At 47.0% G+C, this 16,260-nt stretch overlaps 1 protein-coding gene across 1 annotated transcript in view; it reads right to left on the bottom strand.

Moving 5' to 3' along the window:
• ANKMY1 (ankyrin repeat and MYND domain containing 1) overlaps nucleotides 1–16,260 on the bottom strand; it is a 71,536-nt gene that overhangs the window by 4,082 nt on the left and 51,194 nt on the right. The window contains exons 9-12 of the mRNA XM_008054248.2: nucleotides 9,327–9,504; nucleotides 7,633–7,773; nucleotides 6,772–6,879; nucleotides 5,457–5,588 (exon numbers count right to left, since the gene is read on the bottom strand). Coding sequence (XP_008052439.2) covers nucleotides 5,457–5,588; nucleotides 6,772–6,879; nucleotides 7,633–7,773; nucleotides 9,327–9,504 — 559 coding nt within the window. The remainder of the gene's footprint in view (nucleotides 1–5,456; nucleotides 5,589–6,771; nucleotides 6,880–7,632; nucleotides 7,774–9,326; nucleotides 9,505–16,260) is intronic.

Below are 16,260 nucleotides of genomic sequence, written 5' to 3' on the forward strand. Positions count from 1 at the left end.
GACAGAGGCTGACCAACCCAGTACATGCTTCTGAGGAGACGCTTAGAATCAGTGGAGTTGAACACTGGTCCTTCAGAGGGATTTGCTCTGCCCTGGAATAAGAAAAATCAGGGGCCTCCTATCTAAACAAGGCCTGCCAAGTGAAAGGGGTTGGAAACATTCATGAGAAGAGTAGTTTTTTCCCCTGGGGGACACAAAAAAGCCACATTGAGGGAGGAACTTTCTGAAGGTCCCTTCCAACCCTCACCATCAGCTAATGAACGTTCCTTTCTACAGTGGCGGTTCTCCAAACACTGCCAACTGATGTTCTGAAGAGCCCCTTCTTTGGTCATCCAAAGACAAATATGGAATGCTGCACCCATTTCCTAATGGAGGGAGAACCCCTGGGGGTTGCAGGGTCCCCAGGACAATGCTCAAGTTTTACATTTTCACTTCTGGGACAATCTTTAGAAAGATTACTGTGAGAATACTCTGGAGGTCTGATGACCACAGACCCTGAATGAGCTCTACCTCAGACCTATATGTCCCATGTGCTCACTACAGGCTGTGGATGAGAAAACAGCTATGCAAAAGAAGGAGAGGGAAAAATAATATGCCAAAGTCATCTGAATGGTCCCCTAGGAAGATATGTTGACGTCCTAATCCCTGGGACCTGTGAATATGACTTTACTTGGATATAGGGTCTTTGCAGGGGATTAAATTAAGATGAGGTAATTAGGGTAGTACCTAACCCAATATGATTGTTGTCTTTATTTAAAAAAAATAAAAAGGACATTTGGACACAGAGACAGAAATGCAATACTCACAGGAAGAATGCCATGTAACACTGAAGGTAGAGTAGAGATTGACCAAGGAACACCAAAGACGGGCCGCAAACCCCCAGAAGCTGGAGAGAGGTCTGTACCAGATTCACCCTCACAACCTCAGAAGGAATCTACCCTGCTGACACTTCGATCTCAGACTTCCATTCTCCAAAATCATGAGACAACACACTTCTGTTATTTCAGTCACCTAGTTTGTGATTTGTTGCGGCAGTCACAGGAAACAGATGCTGTGAATGAGTGCCCAGAAGAAGACCCCCAAAACAAAAAGGTTCTGTGCAGCCTGAAGAGCAAAATGAAGTGGGAGATGAAGGCATTGTGAGGACCCAGGCAGCCCAGGACTCTAGCAAAAGGGTCCTATATCACCATCATTTATGTAGTCATAGGTTTCTTTGGAAAGCAGCCAAACCAAAACCAGACAAGAAGAAAGAGGAGGGAAAAGAATGAAAACAATCATCTGACTGCACTTAGGAACATAGATGCAAAAACATTCGAAGAAAACTATAGGGAATGTCTCCTCCAGCAGATGTTGAAATCCCTGCATATATAACCAAATCAGGGACACCCCTAGGTTTCAGGAGGACTCAGAATGTTTCACAGAATCACATCACATGAAAGAATAACAGAAAAGGAAACAGATTCTCCCAGAGGCTACTGAAAGCATTTGTTAAAATTCCTAGCAAAAAATATAAAACTCTTAGAAGAAAACACAGAAGGAAAGCTTCATGACATTGTATTTGTCAATGGTTTCTCAGATACGACACCAAAACATAGGCAATAAAAGAAAAACTAGACAAATTGGACTTTACAAAATTAGAAACTTTTGTGCATCAAAAGACACTATTAACAAAGTAAAACCTGCAAAAAGGGAGAACATTTTTGCAAATTATATATATTTGATAAGGAATTAACATCCAAAATATGTATAAAGAACTCCTAAAAACAACAGCCGGGCATGGTAGCTCACGCCTACAATCCCAGCTCTTTGGGAGGTGGAGGTGAGAGGATTGCCTGAGCCCAGGGGTTTGAGACCAACCTGGAAAATTTGGCAAGACATCATCTTCACAATAAATCAAAAAATTAGCCAGGCATGGTAGCATGCCTGAAGTTCCAGTTACTTGGAAGCCTGAGGCATAAGGATCGCATAAGCCAGCAGGTCAAGGGCATGTCACTGCACTCCAATCTTGTTGGGAGCCAGCCTTGGAGGCCCACCTGATTGACAGGGTCCTGGTGGGCCGAAGACCCCGGGCCACAGTGCGAGCCCAGTAAGCTGAGGCCCTTCTGTCTTCCATCTTTGCTGTTTGGTACAGTTGAAGAATTCTGTACAGTCGTAGAAGAAGAAAATGGTATTTTTATGTGAAGTATTCACAGCTAACCTAGTGGGAAATGGAAAAATGAACCATGGAAATGTCATGGTTCATTTTTCCATTTCCCACTATGCTGCTTGGCCTTTTCTAACAAATGCAATGGTTAAACTCTGAAGCACATGAAAAATGCTTTCTTTCACTTGGTTATAAGTTACTAGATATTGCTTGAGTAAAAATGATATAAGTATATTCACTCATTTGATTTAGAATTATGTAGTTTAGTGTTTAGACATAAGGTTTTTTAGAAGCACAAGTTTATAGTAAGTTCATTATAAGTTCTAACACTTATCTAGGAGTTATGTAGGTGATTTATAACACTGTTTTCACAGATTTAGGATGAAGATTAACCGTTAAGGTTTTTACTTAATTCAATAGTTAAAAATCTAAGTTAATGTTTACAGAGTGGGTTTTCACTGAATTCATAATATACTAATTGGATACTTTTATGATAAACTAACTAAAGACAGAAAGCAACCTTGGGGGCCTAGGAAACATCACTAAAAACTTCTTTTGAGTTTTCTTTAGAAGTAAACATTGCAGGATAAGAGAAAAGTAACGAAGACACCTGGACAAGAGAGGCGATTACAAAGTTCTGAAGGTCATAGAAGCCCCAGAGAGAAAAACTACTGCTACATAGAGAAATTTACACTTGGAAACTTTCTTGAGGCATTTCAAGGACTATAATTCCAGACTTTGGACTAAAACTATCATTTTTGGCTTTATGAATAAGACTCATTGTCTGAATGTTTATAGGGTTCTTGGCTTGTTTGTTGCTAAGACCACTAGATGGGGGTAACTTTTAAAGGATATGTATGTGAAGGAATTTTCTTTGTCTTGCCCCTTTACAAATGGTATAAAAGCTTTCCGTTAGCCAAAATTAAACGGCATCTGTTCAGCAAGCAGGTGCCGAGTATAAAATTTTCATCTTTTGCCTATCCGTCTCTCCTTCAGGAAACCTCACGCCTTTGGCAGGGGCTGGACCCCTGCACAATCTGGGTGTGAGCATGTCGCTGCACTCCAGTCTGGGTGAGACTAAGACTCCGACTCAAAAAAAAAAAAAAAAGATTAAATATGTTGGAAAAGAAAGGACAAAAATGTCATTATTTGCAGATAATACACAAGTTCTGACAATTAAGTTCATAAACTTATCCTAGAAAAAGTGCTACATACCTCATTGCTGAATATCACTACAGTCACCTTCGAAGTTCTCCCCTTAGGAAGCTATCAACCAACACCAGTGCCTAGTCCACCCATCAAAGCAATTTTGGAACTCTTTTTCTGGAATGGCCATCAGAGCTGTTATCATATTACCCTTGATGTTCTGAATGTCATCAAAATGTCTTACTTTCAATATTTCCTTTATCTTCCAATAAAGAAAAAAGTCACTGGGGAACAGATCAGGAGAGTAGGGAGAGTGTTCCAATACAATTATTTGTCTACTGGCTAAAAACTCCCTCACAGACAATGCTGTGTGAGCTCATGTAGTCATGATTCAAGAGCTCCTTCAAGATTTTTATACACATCCTTCTCATGCCAAGATTTTCAGTTAAGATTTTTCTGTTTCTCTATTGATGTTTATTTGGTCTGCTATGTTTCTCACAATCAACTGACAATTTTGGCATACAATTTGATAAATTTTTGCAATGTTTTCATCAGTTCTGCTCATTACTGGTCATCCTGAACCCTCTATCAGTGGTGCTTTCTTTCCTCTCAGAAAAACGTTTAATCCATTTGTACACTGCCAGTTCCTTCACATCATTATCCTCATAAACTTGACTAACACATTCCTGATTTCATCTCTACTCTTTCCAAGTTTAACAAGAAATATAAAGTTTGTTTGTTGCTCTAATTCAAGTTTCAGCATTCTTGTTATGGCATACAAAAACATGCAACAACAATAATGAACACCACTCAGCAAGACACCGCCACAGACAACATGAATACAATTGTGAGACACTGATACACCAAGGTTATGAAACCTTACCAGGTTGTTTGTACAGTGCTGTCAATGTGAGCACATGGGGACAGTTCACAAACTTAATTGTCAGACTGCATACTTCTCTATTTAGGAAAAAAATATCAGCAGGAAAACCCTTAAACTGATAGGAATTCAGTTTTGGTGTCCAGATACAAGTCTATTAAACAGACTACTGAACCCTGAACAAAGTAACTCCGGGAAGATGTAAGAAAAATAAGAAATACAGGGATGCTATGGAGATCCAGATGGCTATAGCCTCATCTAGACTATCCTGGACAGGACAGACAGGATCTGGGGTAAAGGACAAGTTACTTTAAAACTGGATCCAGAAACAGCATCTCAGGACAAAAGGTCTTAATCCTTTTTAAGATACACTTTTATGAAGTCAAACAGCCCTCCAGACACCTGACTCTCGCTCCCCCTCCCTCTGTCTTCCTCTCACAGCTAGGTAGAACCAAAGTAGTACCAAGATGGAGTGAGGGAAGCAAGGCTGTAGGCAGTACCCATGGGGGGTGCACACACACATGGACATGGGAAGGGGTGAGCATGGGCAGAGGGCAGTGTGCAACAGGGCATAGAGCAAGGCTCTGCCCAAGCTGAGCAGCCTACAGAGAGTTCCCAAAGAATGGAGGTGGGAGGGATGCAGAGGGATGTGCCTAGCCACTGACACTACCAGGGTAGAAGGCAGAAAGGCTCAGGACAGAAAGCAGATCTCCAACGTAGATGAGATTGTCACCATGGGTTCTACAAATCACAGTTATCTCTCAGTTAACATCTGAGTCAACCAGGAGAAAGTAACTGCTGGTGCATGAAGCATCCACCACAAGAAAACCATTTCCCATAACCAGAGAATGCCACTCCTGAAATCCCCACCCAGCAGGTGCAGGCACCAGGTTTCCTGATCCACAATATCAAAAAAGCTAGACTGTGCAGCTGACTAAAGCGAGGGCCTGTATCTGTCATGAAACCTGTTTTCACTGGAACAAACTTCAGGGAACTTTTGTTTGACCTGTTGACGGGTTGTGCCACTTGACATTTTTTAGAGCCTATAAAATATTAAAGTGAAGACAATATTTGTTCTTTCTCCACTATTGAGACCATGAAGGCTTGGAGGACACAGACCAAATGGACCACCACCCGCCAGGAATGAGGGCCAGACAAGGGGAACCAACGAGGGCCACACCCCCCAGATACCTCCATCCACCATCCATAAGCCCAATCTGCCCCCCTGTACCTCCAGGACTGGCCCACCCTCCATACCCTTCCCCAAAGCCAGTCTGCCCCCCTCACCAGGGCCAGCTTGCTCTCCATGCTCCTCTGGTGCTCATAGGTCAGGTCACAGGCGACACACAAGGCATTGCCCAAGCCTTTGGTAAGGGGAAGGTTGGGGTCAGCTCCCTTGGCCAAGAGCTCCTTCACGATCTGGACACACAGAGAGGCTTATTAGTAGCCACATGTCTCCTCACCTTACAGAGTTAAGTCTTCTGAGCTGGGCCTTCCCATGCATCCCATGCACAGTTCTCACCACTGGCCTGTCCTACAGAGGACGACACTGTGCAGGGAGTGGTCCCATGGCTGGTTCCTTAGAAAGGAGGTGGAACTCCACCCAACTGGGCTGGTTCCAGCACTTTCTCTGCCCACTGTCCAGCAGGGGGATAGGAGCACATCTGTTTGGTCCCTGGGACATCTTCCTCCACTCCCTGGGTATCTGGTGTCACTGTGATCACTTGACCAGATACAGAATGAGGCACATCTCCCTTGCTCTTTGCTGCGTCCTCAGCCACCAGTTCACATGCCATTCAGGAAGCCAGGACAGCCACAGTCAGACATGAGTCCAGAATGCTTGGCTCTCAAGAGCTTCTGCTTCTCAGAATAAAGCTCTCTTCCCTCCATCTCTCTAACAGGGCCTAGTCCTGAGAAGAGGCCCCAAACAATTTGTTGAATGAATGATTCCATGCATGAGAGAAGGAAAGAGAAGAGAGACTGACTCATGCAAAGGTACTCAGAAGCCCCATCTTGCAACACCAATGCCTTCAGCTTCTGCAGACCTCTGCTGAAGTGTCACCTCTTCAGAGAAGTCTTCCCTGTTATATTGCTAAAGTGGACTACCCATCCATCATTCTCCAGGCCCTCCCCAAGCTTTATTTTCTGCATCCTGGAATTGTGGTATCCACTAGTTTATGGTCTGATTTCCCCAACTGGAATGTAGGATCCTTGAAAGCAAGGATGTTCAATGTCTCTTGTTTACAATGGTACCTGCCTGCCACACAGTAGATGCTCAATAAATAACAGATAAATGAAAGCATGGATGGATAAATGGACAGATAGATGGTAGGTAAGTAGGTGGGTGAGTGAGTGGGTGGGCGGGTGGATGGATGGATGGATGAAAGGAAAACAGGCGGTAGATGAATGAATTGAAAAGTAGGGGTGGGTGGATGGGTAGATGAATGAAGGAAAAAATGGGTAGGTGGGCAGATGGGTGGTGGGTGAACGGGTGGAAGCATAAAGGGCCAACAACATGAAATCCCAGTGACTGTGTGTGTGTGGATGGGCACTGATGTAAACACCACATGTGCACAGGTCTGTGGGTGCAGAACATGCTCACCAGATCATTCCCACTGGCGATGGACAGGGAGAGCGGTGAGTGGCCACTCCACAGCAGGTTAGGATTTGCTCTGTGAGACAGAAGGAGCTGGACTATGTCCCTGGCACACTGGAGGGGAGAAAGGCAGAAGTACAACAGTTTAGAGAGACAACCTCAATCCTAAAGCGCATGTGACAGTGACTATTAATTTAAATGTCATAAAATCAATGTAGTCATTCAACTGCTACCTCCTCCAGACAAAGCCCTTGCCTGGCACTCAGAAAGTATCTTAAATTTCGCACGGGTGGATGGGTAGGTGAACTGATTTGCAGACTGAGACACTTTCTAAGCATTCATCATTTCCAGATGGAGACTAGGAAGAACATCGATGTAGAAATTGATTTAAAGCTTGTTTTCCAAGGACAGGGGATAGTCAGGACCACATGGCCATCGAGGCAGGTCCTGGCACACAGTAGGTATCACTAGAACACCTCCTTCACCAGTGCTCAGTGACTACACAGGACAATCTGAGTGTAAAGGACTCCAGCCTCCATGCCCAGTGCCAGAACACACATATACACAGAGACCATGTGCACGGATGTATCATGTAGACATATGTACACCCACACTTAGACACACATGTGCACACTTGTGCACATGCACAGATACGTAGCTCCTGCCTGACCCAGGCCCATCTGACACAAGAGTCCTCTGAGGCCCTGGAGCGGTGAGGTTCCCCATCCTTAAATGCTCCCTGGCATTTGGCTAAGATTAAGCCTGAGAATACATACTTCTTGTGGGCACATGGCTCTGAAAGGCAGCCTCCCCTGCCAGGTGACCTTACGCCCCCTAGTACTCAGCCAGTCCTTGGTTGCCACTCACCTTGTTGTTGTCCTCACGCTCACAGGCCACATGCAGAGCGGTCCTGCCCCCCTCCTCCGGGAGGGTCGTGTGCATGCTGTAGTAGGCGCTAGGTGGGCCTGGCTCATTGCTGAGCCTCAGGCTCGAGGTCAACAGGTCCAGCTGTGTGTAAACAGAGGCCTCATCCAAGTGCCCAGAGACCTGCCATGTGCTACCAGGGAGGGCCACAACCCCAGAAACAGTGATAGAGCCAGTGGACTTCCTGCCCAGGCTACAGGGCAGGAGATCATCCTGCCAAACCCTCTTGAATGCTGACACCTGGCCTCTGGTGTGTCTGTCTCCAAGCCACCCTAACACCCACACAGGGACAGGGCCATTCTGTGCTTTTCCCTCACAGATCTCCCATATAGTGAGCTGTGCACACCACATGCCCACATATGTATGCATGCCCAATGGTTTCTTCAGTGTACCAGGTACTGGACAAAGCTCTGTGGGACACAGGGAGGAAGATGAGAGAGCTCCTCCCTCAAGGGTCTCAGCCCCTCACAGACCACAGGTGAGGGTCCTTCAGAGCTTAGGAGGACCAGAAAGCCTCCCAGCCATGAAGGCTTTAGAGATGGCCTTGCAGGTGGAGAAGTCATAGCACAGTGTGAACTAGGAGTGCAAGTACCACCCAGCCACCCCACTCTGGCTTCCTGCTGTACCCACACCCCGATCCCATGCATTGCTCACCCCTAACAGGCCTCCACAATGCCTGTGCCCAAGCCTACCTCTGTCCTTCCAGAGGCTGCTGCAGTGCCACCCTCTGGAAACCCTGCCCCGAGCAGCCAACCCATCCTGCCCTGCTCTCTCAGTCATGGCATTTAGAGTGCCAGCCCGGTTTGGCTCACAGCCAGGGAGCTCGATGCCCTGCAAACCCACTGTCTCTGGGTCCCCAGAGACCTGGGCAGTGTCTGCCACGCTGGCTGTGTGAACACAATGCTTGTCAATGAAAGGGAGCCAAGTCTAGCTTGGCAGCTTCTCCCTGAAGAGAGGAAATCACACACTACTGACAGTCAGTCACTACCCTGGACACAGGTCAAAGGTGAAGCAAGCATCCCTGACAACAGCCTCCCCTGTGCTGGACACTCGAGCTCAGAGTTTGCTCAGGGAACTCAACATCAGGATCCTACTTAGGCCCCCGCCTTCTCAGAGAGGAACTGTGGGGAGACCAAGGGGAATGAGGAAGGGACTGCGAGAGGCCACCTCCTCACTGCACAGAGGCAGCTGAGAGGCAGGAAGGACAGTAGGTAGGACCAGACCAGGGTGAACTGGCCCAGCAGGGCAAGACAGCTTCTGTTGGAGGCAGCCCTGGAGTTAGGCTGGAACTGACTTTTTTTCACAAAGGGGAACCTTCTGAAAGGCATCAGATCAAGTTACTTGCAAAAAGTCCTCATGGAGACCCCCATTTTCTCCTGAACTACCTGAATAAACCAGTTTTTAACTGACTTATTTCAATCAATGACTTCTGCCTTTTGATATCAGAACCAGCCCATCGGCTAAGCTTTCTCATCTGGGCAGGTTGTTTTGAAGCAGGACCTCCAGTGTCTCTGTCCCTAACTCCAGGAGAGCCTGACACACTCAGCAAGAACAGGAGTGAGCACTGCGTGCGAATCCATCCCAGGCACACATGGCCAAGTCCCTGCTCTCCTCCCTTGTATTACAAGACAATGCACCTTGCCAGGTTTGTAGGCATCATCCTGGTCAGCTGCTTTGGCATCTGCATCAGTGATGGCATGCAGCAGCAGCTCTGTGATCTGGACACCCTCCTCCCCAGGAAGGGCAGCAGCAATGTGAAGCGGCGTCAGAGCACCCAGCTGTGGAGGAAACACAGATAGGGGTAAGGTGGGTGAGCTACCACAGAGCAGGTGAGGTCCTGGGAGGCCCAAATGCCAGGAACATGGCTGCCTACCTCCTTCCCAGTCTGAGATTCTAACAACACCATTCTCACTCTCACCAGTTTACAATGCATAGGACAATGGGTCCATGAAGGCAGTGATGGGCAAGCGTCCCAGGAATGAACAAACGGACCAAACACTCTCAATGTGCTGTGCAATCCACACGTGTTGGTGAGAGAGGAGATAATCAGAAGGTGGTTAGGCAGGCAGAGAGGAAGGATCTCGAGGAGACAACACCTGTGGGAATGCCCCCTGCACCACTCCCATTATATAATTGTTGGCTGAAAATGTGGTTAATGTGGTTGAGAAGTTGAGAGTATCCTCTCAACCCAGGATGTATTGCTAAAAGGGATTTTTTGCTGCTTAAACACAGGAGCAGTAACTTAACTAAATGTCCTAACTTGACCTTGGCTTAGTATAGTATCATTAATATAGCATTTGCAAATGGTTTTACCCACCCCAGCCCACCTCATGCCCGAGATTTTCTGTGGAATTTATGGATAATATTCAAGATGGAGTGACTTTGGTCAAGGACCTGCATGTGCAACAAAAATTGGGTCTCAGGAAGTAAGGGGCGAATGGGATGTAAATGAGAGACATGTCCCCAGAAAAGATAACATAAAACCACAAACAGGCCGGGCTCGGTGACTCGGCCTGTAATCCCAGCATTTTGGGAGGCCGAGGAGAGTGGATTGCCTGAGCCCGCAAGTTTGAGACCCGCCCGGGCAACTTGGCGAGACCTTGTCTCTACAATAAATCAAAAACTAGCCGGGCGTGGTAGCATGTGCCTGTAGTTCCGGCTACTTGGAAGGCTGGGGGGAAGGATCGCCTGAGCCCAGCAGGTTGAGGCTGCGGTGGCTGGGAGCGTGCCACTGCACTCCAGTCTGGGCGACAGAGTGAGACACCAACTCAAAAAAATAAATAAATAAAACACAAACTCCTAGCACCAGTAACCCATTTTGGGTCTCCTCTCTTTTCTGGAGAGATTTGTTGCTTAATAAACCCCTTCTTTCACTCATCCTTTTGGTGTCCACGTTCCTCAATCTCCTGGTCATAGGACAAGAACCTGAAGTTGCTGGTCTAAGCTGACAGTGTGTAGTTTTTAAACTCCCACAATATTGGTTCCAATTCCTAAGATGTTTTATTTGTCTGAGTCATAGACAGGAAGGCTGAGCCTGAACCAGCATGATTTTAAACCATTGTCCATACCTTCCTCTAAGAAAAGTCTCTTTCTGTCCCTGCCAGGCCCTGGTTCAGACATTACCAGGTGGAAGGCCATGCAGCTCTCAACCAGCCTCCTGACTCCAGCCACTGACCTGTCCATTATTTACTGCCCATTGGTTGAGAACATCCATGGAGAACTGCTCCTGGGCACCAATGACACAGAGATGGTCAGAGAAGACATGGCCCTTGGAGGCAGCTCAGCCAGGTTGAGAGAGAGCCTGGCTGGGAGCAAGCAGTGGACCTTGGGTCAAGGTGGGCACTCCTTCACCTGCCCCCCTCCAGTCTCTCAAAAGATGGCCTTGCTCGAACAGGAAGTTGCCTTTGGAGAAAAGCACCTAGAAAGCTTCTGAAAGTGGAATGCAGATGGGCTTGGATGGCAGAAACTGCCACCTGGCAGGAGAACCAATCAGGAACTTGTGGAGAGAAACAAGTATGACCAGCAGGGCCACCCACCCCCTGCTGGAGATCTGGGGAGATGGCAAGTGTGTCCAAAGTGGAGACAAGGCAACATACAGGCAACTGCTGACTCCCAAGAGGAATGAAAGCCTCTCAGCTCAGCCGGGCTTGGTGGCTCAGCCTGTAATCCCGCACCTTTGGGAGGCTGAGGTGAGTGGATTGCCTGAGCCCGCGGGTTCGAGACCCGCCTGGGCAGTGAGACTTCATCTCTACAATAAATCAAAAAATCAGCCTGGCGTGGTAGCACATGCCTATAATTCCGGCTACTTGGAAGGCTGAGGCGGAAGGATCGCCGGAGCCCAGCAGGTCGTGGCTGCGGTGGCCGGAAGTGGCCACTGCACTCCAGTCTGGGCGACAGAGTGAGACTCCAACTCAAAAAAAAAAAAAAAAAGAAAGAAAGCCTCTCAGCTCGACAGCAACCCCTGGTTCACTTCACAAAGCCCGGCACCCAGAGCTCTGAGCAAGACCTGGCCAGCAGCACCAGAACTCAGCACACATATGGTGGGGGTGGGGAGAGGCACATGGCCAAGGGGGAGAGGCGAGAGGTGTGCAGTCAAAGGGAGAGCAGGGGTGCGCGGTTGAAGTGGGAAGGGGTATGCGGCTAAAGTGGGGGAAGCCACCATCGAAGGAGACAATTGACTGGCACCAGAAGGACTCAAACCCATGCTGGCCAAGAGGACAGTGAGCAGCACGCAATCCCACAGTAATTGCAGCCAAGGTCATCAGAAAGCTACCTGGAGATATCCATCCACAACAAAATCACCTGGAGGTCTTAAACTTCTTAAACTTAACCACTGAAGTAACAACAGCAACCATAACTAAGCCAAAGAATAGAATGGACTCAGCTGGAGGGTGACTTGGGAGATGATTAAGCTGGGGAAATTTTCCAAAATAGAGCAGAAGTACAAAAAAATAGAAGACACACTCCAAAAGAAAATTAGGAGATGTAAGAGAGATCCAGAGTTCTCATACCTATCAGGTAAGAGCTCCAGGATGGGGAGTAATACTTGAGAAATAATACAAGAAAATTTCACAGATCCACAACTTGACCCAGTGCTAAGTAAAATAAATCCCTTAAGAAAGAAGGAGAGGACCAGGCTTGGTGACTCAGCCTGTAACCCCAGCACTTTGGGAGGCCGAGGCAAGTAGATTGCCTGAGCCTGCAACTTCGAGACCAGCCCAGGCAACTTGGCGAGACCTTGTTGCAACAATAAATTTGAAAAGAAATAGCCAAGTGTGGTAGCATGTGCCTGTAGTTCCAGCTACTTGGAAGGCTAAGGCAGATGGATCGCCAGAGCTCAGCAGGTCGACGCTGGGGTGGCCATGAGTATGCCACTGCACTCCAGGCTGAGCAACAGAGTGAGACTCCAACAGGAAAGAAAAGAAAGAACAAAAGAGAGAGAGGGAAGGAGGGAGGGAGAGAGGGAGGGAAAGGAAAGGAAAGGAAAGGAAAGGAAAGGAAAGGAAAGGAAAGAAAGAAAGAAAGAAAGAAAGAAAGAAAGAAAGAAAGAAAGAAAGAAAGAAAGAGACTCTTATAAAGACTTAAGAACCAGGTTAGCACCATACTTCTCATGAAGTCCCACAGAGGTCAGAAGACAGTCAAGCAAGACTTTCAAAGTTCTAAGAGAAATGATTTTAAACCCAGAATTCTATATCCAGCTAATCTATGATGCAAGCAAAAGGGTAAAATAAGGACATCTTCAACAACACGAGAATTCAGTTTCCCATTGTAATATGGCAACACCAAAACTGAGAGGGCTTGCATGTAAGGTTCCTCATATATTCCAGAGAAGTTGCCTGGAGGTCCATCAGGGAAAGACATTGGTTTATTAGAACCTACAGGAGCCACTGATGGCAGCAGCTTGGTGAGAAAAGGGTCTGCCCATGAGGCACTGATAGCAGCAGGTTGGTGTGGAAAGAAACCACGCTTTGGGGCAGTACAGCAAACAATTTTTTTTTGAGTTGGAGTCTCACTCTGTCGCCCAGCCTGGAGTCCAGTGGTCACTCCCGGCCACTGCATCCTCAACCTTCTGGGCTCTGGTGACCCTTCCGCCTCAGCCTTCCAAGTAGCTGGAACTACAGGTGCATGCTCCCACGCCCAGCTAGTTTTTGATTTATTGTAGAGATGAGGTCTCACCAAGTTGCCCAGGTGGGTCACGAACCCGTGGGCTCAGGCAATCCACTCACCTCAGCCTCCCAAAGTGTGGGATTACAGGCTGAGCCACCAAGCCCAGCAAGCAAACAATTTTATAGGGAAATAAGTCAGTTGATCAAATTCCTATTCGTGTAAACAATTACATTGATTGCACATGATGACCACATTACTTTCAGCTTTACTTGATCACCTGCACCCCATGACTCATTATTAAGAATATGCATATCCTTCAGAGACCAGCATTGGCCAGAGGCTCCTCCCTGGGAAAGAAGCAGAAAGAAACCAGATACGACATAGGGGAAAAGAGGCAATGTCTGGACAATGACCTCCCACTCACCACAGATCCTCTCAGTGAGGATTATCAGATGACATTCTGCAGAGAGTACAAAAGAAGTCCCAGAGGAAGTCACAAGGTGCAACATACAGTGAAGAGCAAAGAAACCCCTAGGTAAACTGTCACATTGAGATAAAGATGAGAAATGCAAGACACGACTGCCCCCGCATGGTAGAGAGAGGCAACACAGGGACAGGTGCTGGGGTTCTTCTCTTGTTTTTAGACGACTTTTCTCATCTGCTTTATGTTTTCTCAGATATGGTTAAGATCCCACTACAACTAACTTAATAGCAAGGTTCTAGGAAAAAAATATAGTTCTGCCCAACCTGAAATGCAGGCATTCTGTCTCTGATAGCCAAATCTCAACACCTGACTCTGACACTTGGAAATGTCTGCAAGAAAACTTGGCTCTTAAAAAGATGCTGTGCTCCTGGTACTGATGTCAACATTCAAGATAAACATTTACACACTTGGCAATTCTTTGGAATTCCTAGCCACTCTAAATAAATGAAAATCAAGCAGCTCCTGCTCTGCTGCCTAGGGTTACTGTCCCCAGCTCTTCTGGGAGACTTGACAGTACAGCCAAGCAATGAGTGTCCCCACATCCCCCATGAGCAAAAGGGACAATGTCTGGACAGTTCATAGGAAAGGGGCCATGGATGGCTTTAAACGCACAAATGCTCAACCTCACCATCCATGGCTTAAATGCAAATTTAAGCCATGCCGGGGTATTGTTTTCTACCTGTGGGGGGCAGTAGCTCTGTGTGGCGACCAGCCTTGCTGGTAGGAGTGTGACAGACACAAGTCACAGGAAGGTCATTTGGCACTTGCTCTCCTAATGCCAAATGCATGGAGCCACCAAGACCACTCTAGGGAACTTATTCTTCTAGACAGGTCTGGGTTGCTTTCTTCATAGTGCCTTTGTCTCAGCAAAGAAGCAAACAGTATCAACAGTCAACTGGGACCAGGTAAATGAATCCAAAAAATCCAATGAAATACATGCAGCTTTAAAAAAAAAGTTGGGGTGCTAAGGTGCCATGGCTCATGCCGGTAATTCCAGCACTTTGGGAGGCCGAGGCAGGAGGATCACTTCAGTCCAGGAGTTCAAGACTAGCCTGGACAACAACACAGCGAGTCCTTGTCTCTACAAAAAAATACATACAACACAAAACATAAAAAATTAAAAAAAGAATGTGGAGTGGCTGGCCTGGAATCTGCTCCCACCTCGGACACCCAAGTCTCTGCTTCCATATGATGACTATCTGGCCCCTAGAAGCATTTTAGCCTGGGCTCAGAACAGCACAGAAGGGTGGAGGGTTTAACACCAGGAGTAAGCCTCAGTCCTAAGGGATGCTCTGTGGGTAACAGTACAGCATTCACATCCCTCAAGGACTTTTCCCATGCCCAGGGGGATGGAATCCGTCACCCACCTGCTCACCATTGCAGCCTTTGCTGACTCTCCTCCTGGCCCTGCTCACTCCCTTTCCTCATGTGCACTTCCTGGGATGTCCCCCACATCAACCACCTGCCCCACGCCCTATCTGGGCTCCATGCTCAGGATCACCTGCATCAAGACAATGGCCCAGCATTTCAGATGAGGGAGATGCATACACACATTGGAAGGATACCCTGAAGCCGGCAACACCGGTCAGCTCGGCCCAGACTTCAGGGAGTGGCAGGGCATAGGGAGGAGTGGTGTTCTCAAGTGCCCCTAATAGGTATGCAATTCTGAACCTACTCAAATACTCTAATTTTTTTAACTGTTTGAAATACAATGTATTTCTGATTAGGAATAACTGGATGAATAAATGAAGCATGTCAGTGCCAAGTGTAAACTGATTAGTTTCAAAGACAGAGTTCAATGAGTAATCCTAAATAGTTATAAAATTATCCTGGGTCTTAAACCAAAAATTTCATTTTCAGCATAACCTGACACTTAGAAGAAAAGTTTAATTTCCAAGCTGAAGGGCTGGAAACCAACTGCCTGAAAAAGGGACTTGGATAGTGAGACCTGCCAGTTCCCGGGTACTAGGTGCTGCCTTAGCCACGACCAGCAAGGCACGCTCCAAGACAGCAAAGATGCCGCCAGCTGTCACACCGCCAACACCCTCTGAACAAAGTAAGGGCTGTAGCCACCGACTGGACAAGTGTGTACACAGCCAGAGAAAAGCAAAGCACTGCAAGTGAGTTCCACAGCAAATGGCAGGACATTCTCAATATGCATCACATGCCACCCATTCTGGGGGCACCCAAAGGTGGCCCTGGTGCTGGATTTTGTCATCCATCTGGAATCTTTATCACCACTGTTGATAGTTTTCATTTGTTTCTTGAGTGTGGACTGAAGGATACCCAGAACAGGTAATGGTGATGGTTTGGGTCTAGATCTTTAGTTTGAGAAATGATTGCAGGGCCCCTTGAAATACCAAGGGAAAGAACTACAATGAAATTTGAGCAGAAGGACAAAATGCAACATATAACAATGTTAAAGTGATCAGGAAATGCTACAGTGATCCCACACTTGCTGTCATACATCTGTCTTGCCC

Source organism: Carlito syrichta, unplaced genomic scaffold, assembly GCF_000164805.1.
Source record: "Carlito syrichta isolate Samal-C Ts95f unplaced genomic scaffold, Tarsius_syrichta-2.0.1 Scaffold289289, whole genome shotgun sequence".
In the NCBI taxonomy this organism is placed as follows: Eukaryota; Metazoa; Chordata; class Mammalia; order Primates; family Tarsiidae; genus Carlito; species Carlito syrichta.